This window comes from Heloderma suspectum, chromosome 15 (assembly GCF_057233095.1).
Source record: "Heloderma suspectum isolate Gila_16-S chromosome 15, 16-S_ref, whole genome shotgun sequence".
NCBI lineage: Eukaryota > Metazoa > Chordata > Lepidosauria > Squamata > Helodermatidae > Heloderma > Heloderma suspectum.
In genome coordinates, this window is record NC_139472.1 from 3,080,886 (window position 1) to 3,094,702 (window position 13,817).

The 13,817-nt window shown below is 52.8% G+C and overlaps 1 protein-coding gene across 12 annotated transcripts in view; it reads right to left on the reverse strand.

Annotated features, from left to right (window-relative positions):
* The window catches only part of UBR4 (ubiquitin protein ligase E3 component n-recognin 4), a 129,447-nt gene that overhangs the window by 18,349 nt on the left and 97,281 nt on the right, over positions 1-13,817 (reverse strand). For all 12 annotated transcript variants that reach the window (XM_084821753.1, XM_084821752.1, XM_084821751.1 and 9 more), the window contains 13 exons: positions 12,267-12,610; positions 11,243-11,333; positions 10,173-10,257; positions 9,620-9,747; positions 7,592-7,721; positions 7,000-7,157; positions 5,777-5,886; positions 5,369-5,510; positions 4,512-4,593; positions 4,202-4,375; positions 3,775-3,896; positions 2,640-2,837; positions 1,639-1,719 (listed from right to left, as the gene is read on the reverse strand). In XM_084821753.1, the coding sequence (XP_084677879.1) occupies positions 1,639-1,719; positions 2,640-2,837; positions 3,775-3,896; positions 4,202-4,375; positions 4,512-4,593; positions 5,369-5,510; positions 5,777-5,886; positions 7,000-7,157; positions 7,592-7,721; positions 9,620-9,747; positions 10,173-10,257; positions 11,243-11,333; positions 12,267-12,610 (1,845 nt within the window). The remainder of the gene's footprint in view (positions 1-1,638; positions 1,720-2,639; positions 2,838-3,774; positions 3,897-4,201; positions 4,376-4,511; positions 4,594-5,368; positions 5,511-5,776; positions 5,887-6,999; positions 7,158-7,591; positions 7,722-9,619; positions 9,748-10,172; positions 10,258-11,242; positions 11,334-12,266; positions 12,611-13,817) is intronic.

Below are 13,817 nucleotides of genomic sequence, written 5' to 3' on the forward strand. Positions count from 1 at the left end.
CTTCAGTCCTCTACAACGTTTCGAATATTAAATTCTGAAATGCAGGTCTCTATTCAAGAACTGTCAGTCTATTCGAAACGTAGGCCATTCAGATCCATGCATCTGAATGCATTAATCTCTCGACTGCTTCTCAACAAACATGAGATGCTTTTGAACTCAGATGACAAGGCAGGGTGATTTTAACATATTCATTCCTAGAGGCTTTCCAGAGGATAATATCCAAAGTTTGGCACTGATAGGCAAAGCAAAGACATCAAATACTTAATCCCCCCCACCCCCCGCAATGCCCCTTCCAAAGTTTCCTTGTCTTCAAAAATGTCCTGAATATTTTGCATTTCTGATAGCATATACCTACGGCCCTTTTCCATTTTGTTACATATAGCTTCTATACTAAAATGCTCATTGCTTCATAATTTCAGACTACATGATTTTAACGGAGTTGGCAGAGCCAACTCCACTGAGCAGGCTTATAATCTGAAATATTGTCTTATTTGCTTGCGGATTTTGATCCACAACAGCAAAGATCTTATCACGCTTGCAGGGCCATGAATCCACTGCTGGATCTTGTTTTGGTCAGGGGCGGTCCACAATGTAACTGCCGAGCAGAGAAACAAGCCCTTCGGAACCTATAAAGCACCTCTCTCCTTTGGCTGATCTCCAACCGGCCTGCAAACACCGGCCTACATTTACACCCCGGCAAGTGGCCTATACCAAGCCAGGCCAGCACACACTTCTTCATCTGCTCTACTCAATGCTGCCTGCCCATCGGCACTGAGACCCAGGAGGTCCAGGAAAAAGGGATCCTCCTCCCTCAGTAGTCACCACCAGCAGCCACTCGAGCACAGGGAGGTGACGGGGGAGAAGGGGCCATTCCACCAGCCCTGCTGAAAGACAACTTCATTTTTTCCTCTTCCCTCCCCATCCCTCTTTCTTGCATGTCGTGTCCTTTTAGACAGTAAGCCTGTGAGGGGTTTCACTGATTGCACATAAGTCACTCTGGAAGCCTGCTTTTGGCTGAGGCGTGGGATAAAAAATACTTCTAAAGAAATACATATTTTTAAAAACCCATCATTTCAGGATCCCAGCAGTGTCTGTTGCTTTGAAACGCAGCTGGATGGAGCAGCCCCGGGTCCCCAGCTGTACCTATTTGCCACGAGCAGAGGGAGCATGAAAGTAGCGTTGAAAGGCAGCAGCCAAATGTACAATTGTGACTGGCATGCCTCAGAGTAAAAGGGATTGGGGGCGGGGGACAAATCTCTTGACAAAGAGGCCAAACTATTCCTGCACGCACGTATGCGTGGGTGACAGGTAAAACCTTTGCGGCTGTTAACCGAAGTCAGCATTTGTATCCCAAGTTGCCGTCACGTGGAGGCAGCAGAGAGAGAAGCCATTTAGGGCGCAATCCTGCACATGCTTAGACAGAGAAAAGTCCTACGACGCCTAGCACTCCCCAGCCAGCCATGCTGCCCGGGCCATGCTGAGCGCTGTTGGACATTTTTCTGTCTAAACATGCACAGGATTGTGCCTTTAGTGTGCAAAAGCCAAGATGGAATAGAGAGAAAAACCATTTACAATCGCAAGATGCAACTGGGAGTGGCCCAGAGCAGCAGACCACAGGAAGGAGGCGAGGAGCCATACCTCATTGGTCGGACACCAGACTTTCTTGTAAACCTCAGCCACCGGGAGGTCCAAGCTGATGATCTTGTTGTTCACCAAAAGCTGAAAGGCGAGAGGGGAGAAACACCCACAAGCAGGGTGCATGTCACTACGGGCGATGGTTACCGCTGCTCCTTCTTTAAACGCTGCTTTAAGAGTGTGCAAAGGTCACTGCAGCTACTGTGTGATGGGGGAGGATCCAATGGTCCCAGGCGTTTGAGGGAAGGGCCCGCAACTCAGTGGCGGGGTGCCTGCTTGGTGCGCAGGAAGTCCCAGGTTCAAGCCCGGGCAGGTAGCCTGAAGATGCCCGAGGCCCTGTGGGAGCGGCAGCCAGCCCTGGACTAGATAGACCAACGGTGGGTCTGACTGAGTGCAAGGAAGCTACGCTGGCAGAGAGGGAGCGGGAGGAGAGAGCAGGCTTGCAGCATCTGGAAATGGAAGCAGCTCCGCACACACACACACACCCCCGCTCACAATGCAGCGGTGCTCCCCAGTGCTGAAGCCTTGTGAATGCGCGAAGTTCACAGGGGAGTATCTCTGAGCCCGGAGAGCATGTATATTCCTCCCAACACAGCAACAACAGCCAGACCCGTCACAGCACTTTGGGCCGAGGCTTGATGGAGTGCATCATACCTGTCTGGACCAGCCTTTGCCAACCTGGTGCCCTCCAGATGTGCTGGACTACAGCTCCCAGCATCCCACCGCCACCCATCTGGAGGGTTCCGGGTTGGCAAAGGCTGGTCTAAATGGACCAGCGGTCTGACACCACGGACAGCATCTCCATACATGACACGTTTTTCCATGATGAGAAGGAAATGGAGCTTCCAGGACAGGGTTGGGACCCTTCACTGCTTTGAGCAATTACAAGCCTGTGGCTGGTTGCCCCCTAACCTTCCCCATTTGCTCAACACCCATCCTGTCCCCTCACCTTTACCTCCCCTATTTGGCCACCGCCTTGTAGATCTGGCTGCTGCCTTTCTCACCTCCATCCCGCTGTCGTCCTCCAACAGGGCCACCAGGTCGCAGTCCTGACAGATCTTGTTCTTGATGTCCCGCATCAGCGGCCCAATGCCCGGCTCGTTGCTGCTGTAGGGGTTCCCCGGCATGCGCCCCTGGAGGAAGTCCTCCTGCTGGGGGTCTTTCTCCAGCGTGACGAAGAACTCCGTCACTTCGTTCTCTTCCTGGAAGGGAGCAATGGCAACAGGTGGAAAACCAAGTCAGCCTCCCGCCCCGAAGCTCAGCTGGCTCCGAGTGCGCAGCTGACACCAGCGAGCATGAAAGGAGGGCCAGTGGTACCTGGAACCAGCCAGTTAAACACTTTGCTCTCCCCTTTCTGCTGCCTTTTATTGTAGGCTGAGGGTCACTTTTAGCCGGTCTGTCCCAAACTCTGTGCCACGGGAAAAAAAGGAAGATGGTAGCACCCACCCCCACGGGAGAGGCTGCCCGTTGCACCTCTGTACGATTTACCACTGTGGCCTTGTCTCCTTCCTCATCACAGTCCCCACTGGGGATGGGAGACAGATAATTCCGCTGCATCTTTGTGTCAGGTGCAATTCCAACATTCTATCACTCCAGACGCAGGACACACGGGAGAAATACCCACAGACAAGGCTCTCGTTGTGCCACTGTGTGGGTCACTGGTCTGGGAAGGTAACCCTAATTCTTACACTGTCTCAAAAGTTAAACCTTTTGGAGTGTACGAGAGAAACACATCTCCTGTTTTAGTGCAGGGGAAGAAAAGCGCTCCTCAACTATCCGAAGACTGGGAAACAGATCCAGAGTAAACACCACACACCTATCTTCATTTTCGTTATGTTGTTTCTCTGCATCTTCCCCTTTATTACTGTGTCTTGGCCCTGAGCAGTTGAAAGCTCTCTTGACTGTCTCCCCTGGAACCCAGGGGGGTCACCTACCCAGCTGACAAGCGGCTGTCAGCTTGCTGCCTTGATGCACCTCCTCCCCCAAAACAGAGGCAGCCGTTTTCTCTCCAAGATATTCAGATAGCAGAGTTAGGCATCTTGGGATTTTGGCCCTGCAGGCAGTTGCCTTGTTTCCCTCTAAGGCTGAGCCAGCCCCAGCAGTCCCCTTCGCTAGCTGGGATCCGGCTGGCTCCCCTACCGGATAGATAATGCTGCAAAGCCGCTCAAAAATGAAGACAGGCGTCCGGTAGTCATCAAGGCTGTAACGCTTGGCCGTTTCAATGCACACTGCCATGAAGGCCTTGGTTTCGGATTCTGTCCCTGCCGAGGAAGTGAGCAAGAGAGAGCATGTCAGCCTCACAGGAACTTCCTGATAAGCAGCTTTTCCCGCCATGGATGTTGGGACTGTGGATGGTGTGCTGTTCAACTTCTCTCTATTCAAGGTACGTAAGCCTCTGCCGGGACAGTGAGAATAAAACGGGTCTGAACCAACACCCCCACCCCCCCAGAGCCAAATTAGGGCTTTGTATTTACTTAGGAACACAGGCAGGGGAAGCCCTCCCCACTCCGAGGGGCCCATCCTCCAAGAGCCTGGCCTCCGTCGCCCCCACCCCCGCCCCAGCTACCTGTGGTCATGTCCTCCAGCATCTCCAGCAGCATGTCCTGGGTCTCGTCGATCAGCTTGGTCCGCTGCACCACCAGCTTCCGCAGGCACAGATAGCCGTTCAACACCGTCCCCACCAGGCGGCTCTTGAAGCGCCGCCTGATGGACTCGACCTCCACGAAGGAGGAGAGAAGGCCTGAGGAGGCAAGGCAGGGGAGCCCGCTGACGGACTGGGGCCCTGAGAGGCTGGGGGCGGGGGGAGGCATGCACGTGGGCCACAAGGGCCGGGGTGGGGGGGGGGGCCTCTCAGCCTCCATGAAGCAGCAACATACCGGCGATGCTCTTCAGGGCGTACCCCTGCTGCAGATCAGTGCTGAGCGTGGCCTCCTCCAGGGCGAGGAGACGGGCGATTTCCTAAAAACGGAAGGCAAAGCCCTGAAGGCCACGCATGGGATGGAAGTGGCGGGGGAGATGCAGGGAGCGAACGCAGCACGGGGGCTTAGTCACAGAGCTATGAATCAGGGAGCTGCCCCACCCTGTCAGATTTTGCGTCTGGGTTTCCCCACGTGGCCACACACCCTTCCCTGGCTCCACCCCCCTTCCCCTGACCACCGATCATTCAGTGGTTTCCTGGCTTTTGTGCAGTTCCCCCCCCCCCCCGATTCTAAAAGGCTGGAATGCCTCTCCTAAGCCTTAATTATGGGTACTCAAGAGCTTTCAGCTAAAATATGCTGGTATGTTCAGTATTTCTGGTATCTTGGACTTGCCCCCTTTGCCTTTCACCTCACCTCTTTGCCTCCGGCCCTGCCCACCACTAGAATGCAGCCCCCAGGAGCTTCTCCAAAACAGAATAGGAAGCTGCCTCCTACGGAGTCAGACCCACGGCCATCTAGCCTAGTACTGTCGACATTGACTGTCAGCAGTGGCTCTCCAGGGTTTCAGGCAGGAAGTTCCCCAGCCCTACCTGGAAATACTGGGGATCAAACCTGGGACCCTCTGTGTGCAAAGCAGGGGCTCCACCACTGAGCTATGGCCCCTCCCCAAATTCAGCCCAGGGGCTAAAAGAGGTTCCCCTCTGCTGGCATAAACAAGAGGCCTCCCTGTCGAGCGAAACCTCCATGTGCACTCCCGCAGAGCTCTGCATTTGCCCTGGGGGGATGAGGCCGGGGGCAGAGAACTTGCTCCGTACCTTGGTGATGAGGTTGCCGACGTAAGGCAGGACCCCGCGCGCTGCCAGGTAGACTTTCCAGCGGGCAGGCTTGGTGAGCTTCTGGTAGAGAGCCAAGTACTCTGCCGCACACTCACCCGCCACACTCAACTCATCCAGGTAGCTAATGGAAATGGGGAAAACACAGGGGCATCAGAAGCCCAAACTGTAACGACGACTTCTTTGCAAAGAGGGAAGCCCTGGCCAAACACAGACACGTGGAAAGGAGAGCAGGGATGGTTTATTCAGTCCGGGGGGTGGGTGGAGGAGAGAGGGGCATGGAATTCAAGTGCAGAAGGATCCTCACCTCTGCAAGGCATCTTAGTGGGTCACATGTGAACCAGTTCCCCACTCCCCCTGTGTAAGAGGAGGGAGCCCGAGACATAGTACCTGGTAAGGAGATCAAGGACTTGCTGCTTCCGGCTGGGAAGGGTGGCCAGAGCTTCAACGATGGTGCAGGCCGCCTGCCGGGCAGCCTGGGTGGCAGGAGTGAACAAGACCTACAAGCGGCAGGAAAAAGCAAGAGGCAGGACACCTGAAAGATGTGAAAGGCACTCATCTGGGAGAAGGTGGGGCAAATCAGCCTCAACTGCCCAGGTGACCTCTTACTCCTGGAGTCCCGAAATTCCTCCTTTAAAGTTCTCTGATTCATGCCTGCCTTCCTGGGTGATAGGAGGAGAGAATCTCATGTTCTGGAGGCCTCCGTGACACCAACTGCAATCCAGGAGGTTGCTGGTTCAAATCTGCCACTGCCATGAACTTACTCGCTGGCCATGGGCAAGCCATTCTCTCTCTGCCTTAGTCCTCACCCACCATGTCTGCAATATGGGGATAAGTCCTACTAGCCTCCCTTATAGCGCTTCGTAAAAATGCTAACTAAACAAGAAGTGTGAGATGCAATATAAACACTTCCCAAAAATTTATTGATGACATAAAGGCCTACACCCAACAAAGAGGAAAGCAAGACGTATCTTGGAGAAAGGGGTAATATGTCGCTCCCCGGGATACACACTGTAAGCCGCTCAAAGAACTCTGTTTATAGGGTGGCATACAATTGTCATTAATAAAATAAAAGTAAGAGAGCAATCCTATGCGCCCTGGACTTTGCCCAAGGGGCCACAGGACTGGAGATCTGACCCCTTGCAACTGAGGCAGGAAGAACTATGGCGGCTGGCCTTCGAGATCGAAAAATTGACCTCAGAGGGGGGGAAAGGGGGCATTACGGTGGGTGGGGAGGGGAGGAAACTGGAGAGGCTAGGATACAAGCTCTCCTAAGCCTTCCCAGCCTCCTTCCCTCCCTCTCCGAAGCCCCACTGCTGGACAGGCAAAAAACCCTGTCTAGTGAAAAGCGCTGTGATTGGAGGACGGGGAGGCGAAGATCACTTCTGTGGCTTCAGGCTGGCAGGGCACTGGATGCAGGGAAGCCTCCGAGGTCAGAAACTCCTGTCTTGCAAAGGCACAACCCATAAGATTGTGCCTTAAGAGCTCCAGCTGATGGCACTTAGCAGCAGTCCTGGTTTGCTGGACTGCGCCGAAGCCAAAGTCAGCCTCATTACACCTGCACAGCAGAAGCTCCAGGCGTCCAGGGGTTGGGGTGGGGGGAGCCGTCGTACCTGCCGCAGCCAATTGTTGTGGCCCAGCTTGAGATCCAGGGGGCAAGTCCTCTTCCCCCGCCTGCTCATGAACTGCTTCCACTTCCAGGTGTACTTCTCGGTCAAGTAAAGATGGCGAAGCTCCGTTCGGCTGGGCGATTTCCCATCGGCCTCAATGCCTAAAGGGAGAGGGAGAGTTCAAGTGAACGTTAGTTCAGGTTGCATCTGAAAAGGGGAGAGAGACTGGGAGGACTCCATCTGGCTCGGATAAACGAGAACATTTCTCTGTTTATGTAGAGACAAAAAGCAGGTGAAAGTTTTAAAGCCCATGAAATCAAGAAGCGTCTGTCTCTTCCTGGAGACACCAGGGCCACCTCTGGAGATCAGGTGCAGACAAGAATTTAAAACGTCCAATGGACTGGGAGCTTTTCCCTGGCATACCAGTCAACGCTGCATTAGGACACTGGCAACCAATATGAAGCAATGTCCAACAGAAGAAATTAGCCCTGCTCAAAAGGAGAAATGGGTACAGGAAAAACAAGAGAAGATTAAAAGCCAGAGAATCGGGTCTGCCCCGGGGGTGGGGGATAACTTTTCCTAGGATGGGCCATACCTCTGGCAGGGAGACATTTCTTCCAAGCCTCGTACGAAGCTTTGGGATCTCTCTTGAGCCAGAGCTGGGCCTGAGCGTGGATTTCGTTGCTGTATGGCTTCACGGTGGTCAGGGAGTCGACGGGGCTGTCCTGCAAAGCAAAAGGAAACCTCCATGACGAGCTTAAGAAGTCACAGCAAGCTGCCTGCGCCCAGCAGCTGAACTGACCTCATTTGCACCCCAGCGATTCAGGTATGCTGCACACAGGGAACCCCCGTGTAAATCGGGATGCGCATCGACCCAAACATGAGGGATTTCCCCATGGGCCCTGTTGCCAGTCCACACACTTCACCCCCAGCAAGATGCATTGCTAGGACCCAATTCCTGGAGTTCTCAACTTGGACAGAGTTGGAAATGAAAAGTTTTAAAGGGTGTTTTGAATGGCAAAGGCCCTGCTTCGCATGGAAAACGTCCTCAGGTCTATCACTGGCATCTTCAAGGAAGGCTGGGAAAGACCCGTGTCTGAAATCCCAGAGAGCAGCTGCCAGCCAGTGTTCTTACTAAATTAATCTGGACTTTAAGGACTGTATTCAGAGTTGAGCTGAAATGACGCGGGGCAAGATTTTATTTTTATTTTATCTCGAGGGGTAATCTAAAAAACCAAGTCCACTCTTAAGAGGCATCAGAAGTTGCCTGACACCAGGTCAGACGATTTGTTTATCTAGCCCAACATTAACGGGTAGTGTCCCTCTATTTTAGAGCCCAATCCTATGCATGTTTAGATAGAAAAAAAGTCCTCCAACTCCCAGTATGCCCAGCCAGCCATGCTGGCTGGGGCATGCTGGGAATTTTAGGACTTTTTTCTGTCTAAATGTGCATAGGATTGGGCTCTCATTTATTTATTTATTTTACATCCTGCTTTTCTACCAAACAACTTCACTCGAGGCGGATTACAATAAAAACGGAAATAAAACAAAATCTTAATGAAAACACCGCATAAACACAATTTAGAACTCAACAATAAAAGAAATAAAAAACAGCGCCCAACCCAAGAGAACCCGCTTCAGCAACAGACCAGCTTACATGCCAAAGGGCTGCTTGAATCAGAACTCCTTTGCCTGCCAGCAGAAGGAGAGCAGAGGGGGAGCCAACCTCGCCTTCTGCAGCGGGGAGTTCCAAGGCCTGGGAGCAGCCACTGAGAAGGCCCTGTCTTGGGTCCCCACCCAGTGGGCCTCCGATGGCGGCAGTACCAAGAGAAGAGCCTCTGCCTAAGAATCATAGAATCATAGGATTGGAAGGGGCCTACAAGACCATCGAGTCCAATCCCCTGCTCAGTGCAGGAATCCCAGTCACAGCATCCCTGACAGGTGGCTGTCCAGCCTCATCTTGAATGCCTCCAGTGTGGGAGAGCCCATTGCCTCCCTAGGGAATTGGTTCCATTGTCGTATTGCTCTAACAGTCAGGAGGTTTTTCCTGATGTTCAGCCGGAATCTGGCTTCCTGTCACTTGAGCCCATGATTCCGTGTCCTGCACCCTGGGATGATCAAGAAGAGATCCTGGCCTTCCTCTCTGTGACAACCTTTCAAGTACTTGAAGAGCACTATCATATCTCCCCTCAGTCTTCTCTTCTCAAGGCTAAACATGCCCATAGGGCTTTGTTTCCAGTCCCCTGATCATCTTTGTTGCCCTCCTGTGAACCCTCTCCAGCTTGTCTGCATCCTTCATAAAGTGCGGTGCCCAGAACTGGACACAGTACTCCCGATGAGGCCTCACCAGTGCCTAACCCCATTCTAGGGTCGTAGGCAGAGAAGTGGTCTCACTGTGCTCAAACTGATTTGCATTCGGATGCACCTGTCTAGAATTTGTTTCGTAGATATATGCACTAGCCTTCCCGCTGCCCCTCTGCTTCGAAACACTCCGTAGGGTCCATAATCAGAAACCATGTACGGAAGTGGGATTTTCCTCAAGCACATTCTAGCCGGGAGAATTTGCTCAAGCAGCAATGAATTCCACGGGTCACAGTCCAGAAGGGTGACCAGGGGAAGGTACCTTGTTCTTCTTGCTAGTTGGAGCTGGAGGCTTGATTAGCTTCTGCAGGATGCGCAGGCACATCAGAGTGATGTTCTCTACCACCACCGGCGTCTTGATGTTCACTGCCATCAGGAAGAGACTGAGAGCTGGAGAGTGAGCAAGGGCAAACGGGTGTCAGGGCAGCAGACGCCAGCACCAAATGGCAGCAGTGACACAGGTGCATGGGGGCCCGCAGAAATGTGCCCACAGCTGCAGAGAGGTGTGACGGGAGAGATCTAGCCTGCCTTCGCTGCCCTTCACCCCACAAGGGGAGAAAAGCACCTTGGAGGCAGATGGATGGTCTACAGCTGGTGGGAGGGTCATGGCTCTCCCCCAGGCTGGGATCTCCTAGCAGCTGGACTCCACAGTGGTGGGGGAACTGTCTGCTAATGTGGGGCAGGAGATCCGAGATGCTCCTTCTCTTAACCAGCCCCCCATCCTTCCAACTGCAGGCTCTCCTGCCCTTTACACGGAGTCCGCTTTCACCCACATGCAGCCTCCGTTATCTGGCTTGTCGGAAACAGGGACTCACCGCAGCGCAGCCGCAGCTCCCAGCAGCTGTCCTCCTTGGAGATGGAGTCTGTCAGCAGCAGCATCTCGTACTGGAGGCTGCTGGCCTGCAAATGGGGGGGGGAGGGGAGAGAAGCATGACGGGGGTAACAGAGGGCTGCGCTATCAGCCAGACCAGAATAGTGTTGTCCCTTCCCAATTATTTGGGAGCTTGGATTTTCCAGACTTCATTAGAGTGAGGTCATGCAAGTGGCAGGAAAAAAATCTCAGCATGCGGCTACAGGGACATTGCTTAGCGCAAGAGGCAGTGCAATGCAGTGGTTAGAGCAGCTTTCCCTGACCTGGTACCCTCCAGATACATGGGACTTAAGATCTCATCATTGGTCATGCTACCTAAAAACGATGGGAGCTGCAGTCAGGCACGTCTGGAGGGCCCCAGGTCGGAGGAGGCTGGGTTCGAGAATGAGACTAGGAAAGAGGAACATGGGGTTCAGTCCCCATCTCAATCATGGAGCCAGTCACTACCTCTCTCAGTCCAGCCTACCTCACAGGGTTGTTGGGAGGATAATGAGAGGGATGGACTGTGTGTGCTACCTCAGCTCCTAATGAGGAAAGGTGAGATAGTAACGTAACAAAGACATGAACCAAACATCCAGCCCGATGAAGAGATTTGATGAACTGAAAGCTTGCTTGCTCCTTTGCAATCTTTAGGTTGGTCCTAATAAAGGTTATCCTGCTGGGACTTCTGGATTAATAGTTTTGTGAGACTGAGCCAACCAAGAATGATTTGAAGGAGAGAGAATCGTGAGCAGCCAGCTCCTTTCAACATAATTTGGGGAGCTTGGGGTCGCATGGGAGCTAGCTTTGCTGCAGGCAGCTGATCTGTTTCCGGAGGGTTTCCGAACAGACACCTCGGCCGCGGAACTGACCTGACTGCAACTGTTTTTAATGGACGTCGGCAAACACACAACCTGGGAGCTCAGGGCCATTTCGACAGAGCTGAAGGTGAAACTACACCCTGTCAGCAAAGGAACTTAAGTAGCCAGGGAGGGACAGCAGACAGAGAGAATGCAAAGCTCCAACCCTCCTCACCAGGTCAGGATTTGCCCAGTGCCCCTTCAGAGCCGCGGACACCTTGCTGATGATGAGGTCGTTCATTTGCTGGGTGGCTTCTGGGTTGTCTCTGGTTTCCAGACAGAGGATTAAAAAAGAAAAGACAAAAACCAGAGCGTTAAAAGCTCCAAGATGAGCCGTTCCCTTTGACACACAGGTACCGAACATTTCTGCCCTCCATCGGGCTCATGTAAAATTCAGAAGGTGTCTGCTCAGCCAGCGCTTCGTGACCGAGGGCGGTTCGCTTTCCTCTCCTGGCTCAAACAGCCCGAGTGCCTCGGCTGGGCAGGCAGCAGCGAGAAACAGAGCACAGGGACCTAGCGGGATTTGCTTTGCAGCCACATTTCAATACGGGTTGGTTGGGTTTTGTTGGTTTTGGGGAAAAAAGCACACAGCAAAGTCAATGCCTGCACACGCTGAGAAGCTTCTTGTCTTAAAAACATGAACGTGTGTCATTCTTTTCAGATTCTACCCAATGAATTTTAAGTCAATCAAATGCGGTCGTTCTAAATCAATTCAAAATCAGCCCCCGGGCCATATCCAGCCTGCCTGTAGTCCCAGTCTGGCTGCTGGGGATTCCCAGATGGACATGCCCCCATCCCCTGGCTCCACCCCCTTTCTCCCTCCCTGACCACCCATCTTTTGGTGTTTTCCTGGCTTCTGTGCAGTTCTTTCCCCATTCTAAAAGTTTGAAAGGCCTCTCCTAAGGCTTCATTCCTGGCAGTGAGAGCTTTAAGCTTACATCGGCTGGTATTTTGTATATTTTGTTGTTCTGTTTTTGGCCCCACCCCTTTGCCTTTGGCTCCTCCCACCAATGGACTGGAGCTCCTGGGAACTGCCCCAAAACTGAATTTGGCCCTCAGGGTGAAAGAGGTTCCCCAGACCTATGCTGTATTTTAAAAAATCAATAATGTGAAAGCACAAAGCTTAAAAACAAACTATCCTTTGGGGAGCAGAACCCCAGCTCCGCCCAAAACGCCCATGGTCACCAAACCCCTCCAACCTGGTGAGAAGGCACATGAGCTGGCGGACTTCCTCTCGCATGGTGGCAGCGCCGCGTCGCAGGTTGTAGTCGAACAGCTCTCGGATGAGGCCCTGGGAGACCAGGATGTGGCGGATGGCGGCATTGGTGGCCAGGGCGCGCAGCAGGGTGATGCAGTGCTCGGTGACGGCCGAGGCACAGCCGTAGCACTTGGTGGAGGAGGTGTGGCCACAGCCCAGGACAGAGAGGGCGCGGTACTGGCTGGCGGTGAAGGTGGGCTGCACGGCGGAGCGGGAGGACTTGCTCGCCGCTTCTCTCTGCTGAAGGTCATACTCCAGGAGCTCCTTCCGGGAGGCAAAGACTTTCTGCGGATGGCCAAAAGGAGGGAGGGCCTGAGCGAGGCTGGAGAGAACCAGCCATGCCTGCCTCTTTTGTCAGGACCTCCAGGCAGGTACATACACAAACACCGCGCAGTCCTTGAACTGCAAAGCGTTCCCTGGCCAAGCTAGCAAGAGAATGGAGTTGCGGAAGAAGAGCCCTCCTGGTGGCTGCGTTCAGCCACAGCAGCTGCATCTCAGAAGCATCACTACAGGTGCAATCCCATGCATGTTTAGACAGAAAAAAGTCGAACAGAAAAACGCATAGCTGGCTGGGGCATGCTGAGAGTTGCAGGACTTCTTTCTGTCTAAACATGCGTAGGATTGCACCCTTTGTGCCAAAACTAGACACGTAACGACATGCTTTTCCAAAACCGCTGGCAGGGGCAATTTGTGGCCCTCCAGATGTTTTGGCCTGCAACATACGCAGGTGCAGCACATGGTAAAACCAGAAATGTAGCAGAAGGGACCCCTAGACCAACAACTACTAGACTCTCCTCTGGAGATGGTGGAGAGGATTATTTAGTGCAATTCTGGGGCGCTGCACCAGATACTAGAGATCCACAAAGACAGTATACATTTTTGTAAGCTGTGCTGGGCACCCTTTTTTGGCAAAAAGGTGGGGTTTAGATGGTGCATAGGAACGAAGAAAGCAACTCCCATCAGCCCTAGCCAGCACTGCCAATGGTGAGGGAGGATGGGAGTCCTAGGCCCAAACAGCTGATCAATAGCCTCTTCTGTTATGGAGAAGTACCTTCAGAGAGGCACAACTTTGAGAGAAGAAGCAACAGGCGGGAAAAGGCGAAGTTCCCCTCAGAAGCTGTTCCATAGTGGTGTGCGTGTGTGGGTTTAAAAATACAAGCCTGTCCAACATCTAGTGTGGCCCTAATTTTACTCTGAGATATCAGTTTCCCCAAGCTGGAGAGCAAGCCAGGAAATACCTTACAGAATAGGGATTCCACCTCGTGGGCTTGCAGCCTACGCTTTCAAGGACGACGGCCTTTGCCCCCATGCTGACTTCCAGGCGCACGTTGGTGCTATTTAATGAATTAATTTTATATCCCCCCTTTCCGCGAAACAAATGCTCAAGGTGGCTGACAATAAAATCTTGATTACAGACGAAATCTTTAACTAAAGCCTAACATAAAAACTGGATTTTAAAAAATGCCATTGGAAACCCAACTAGTAGTTCGAA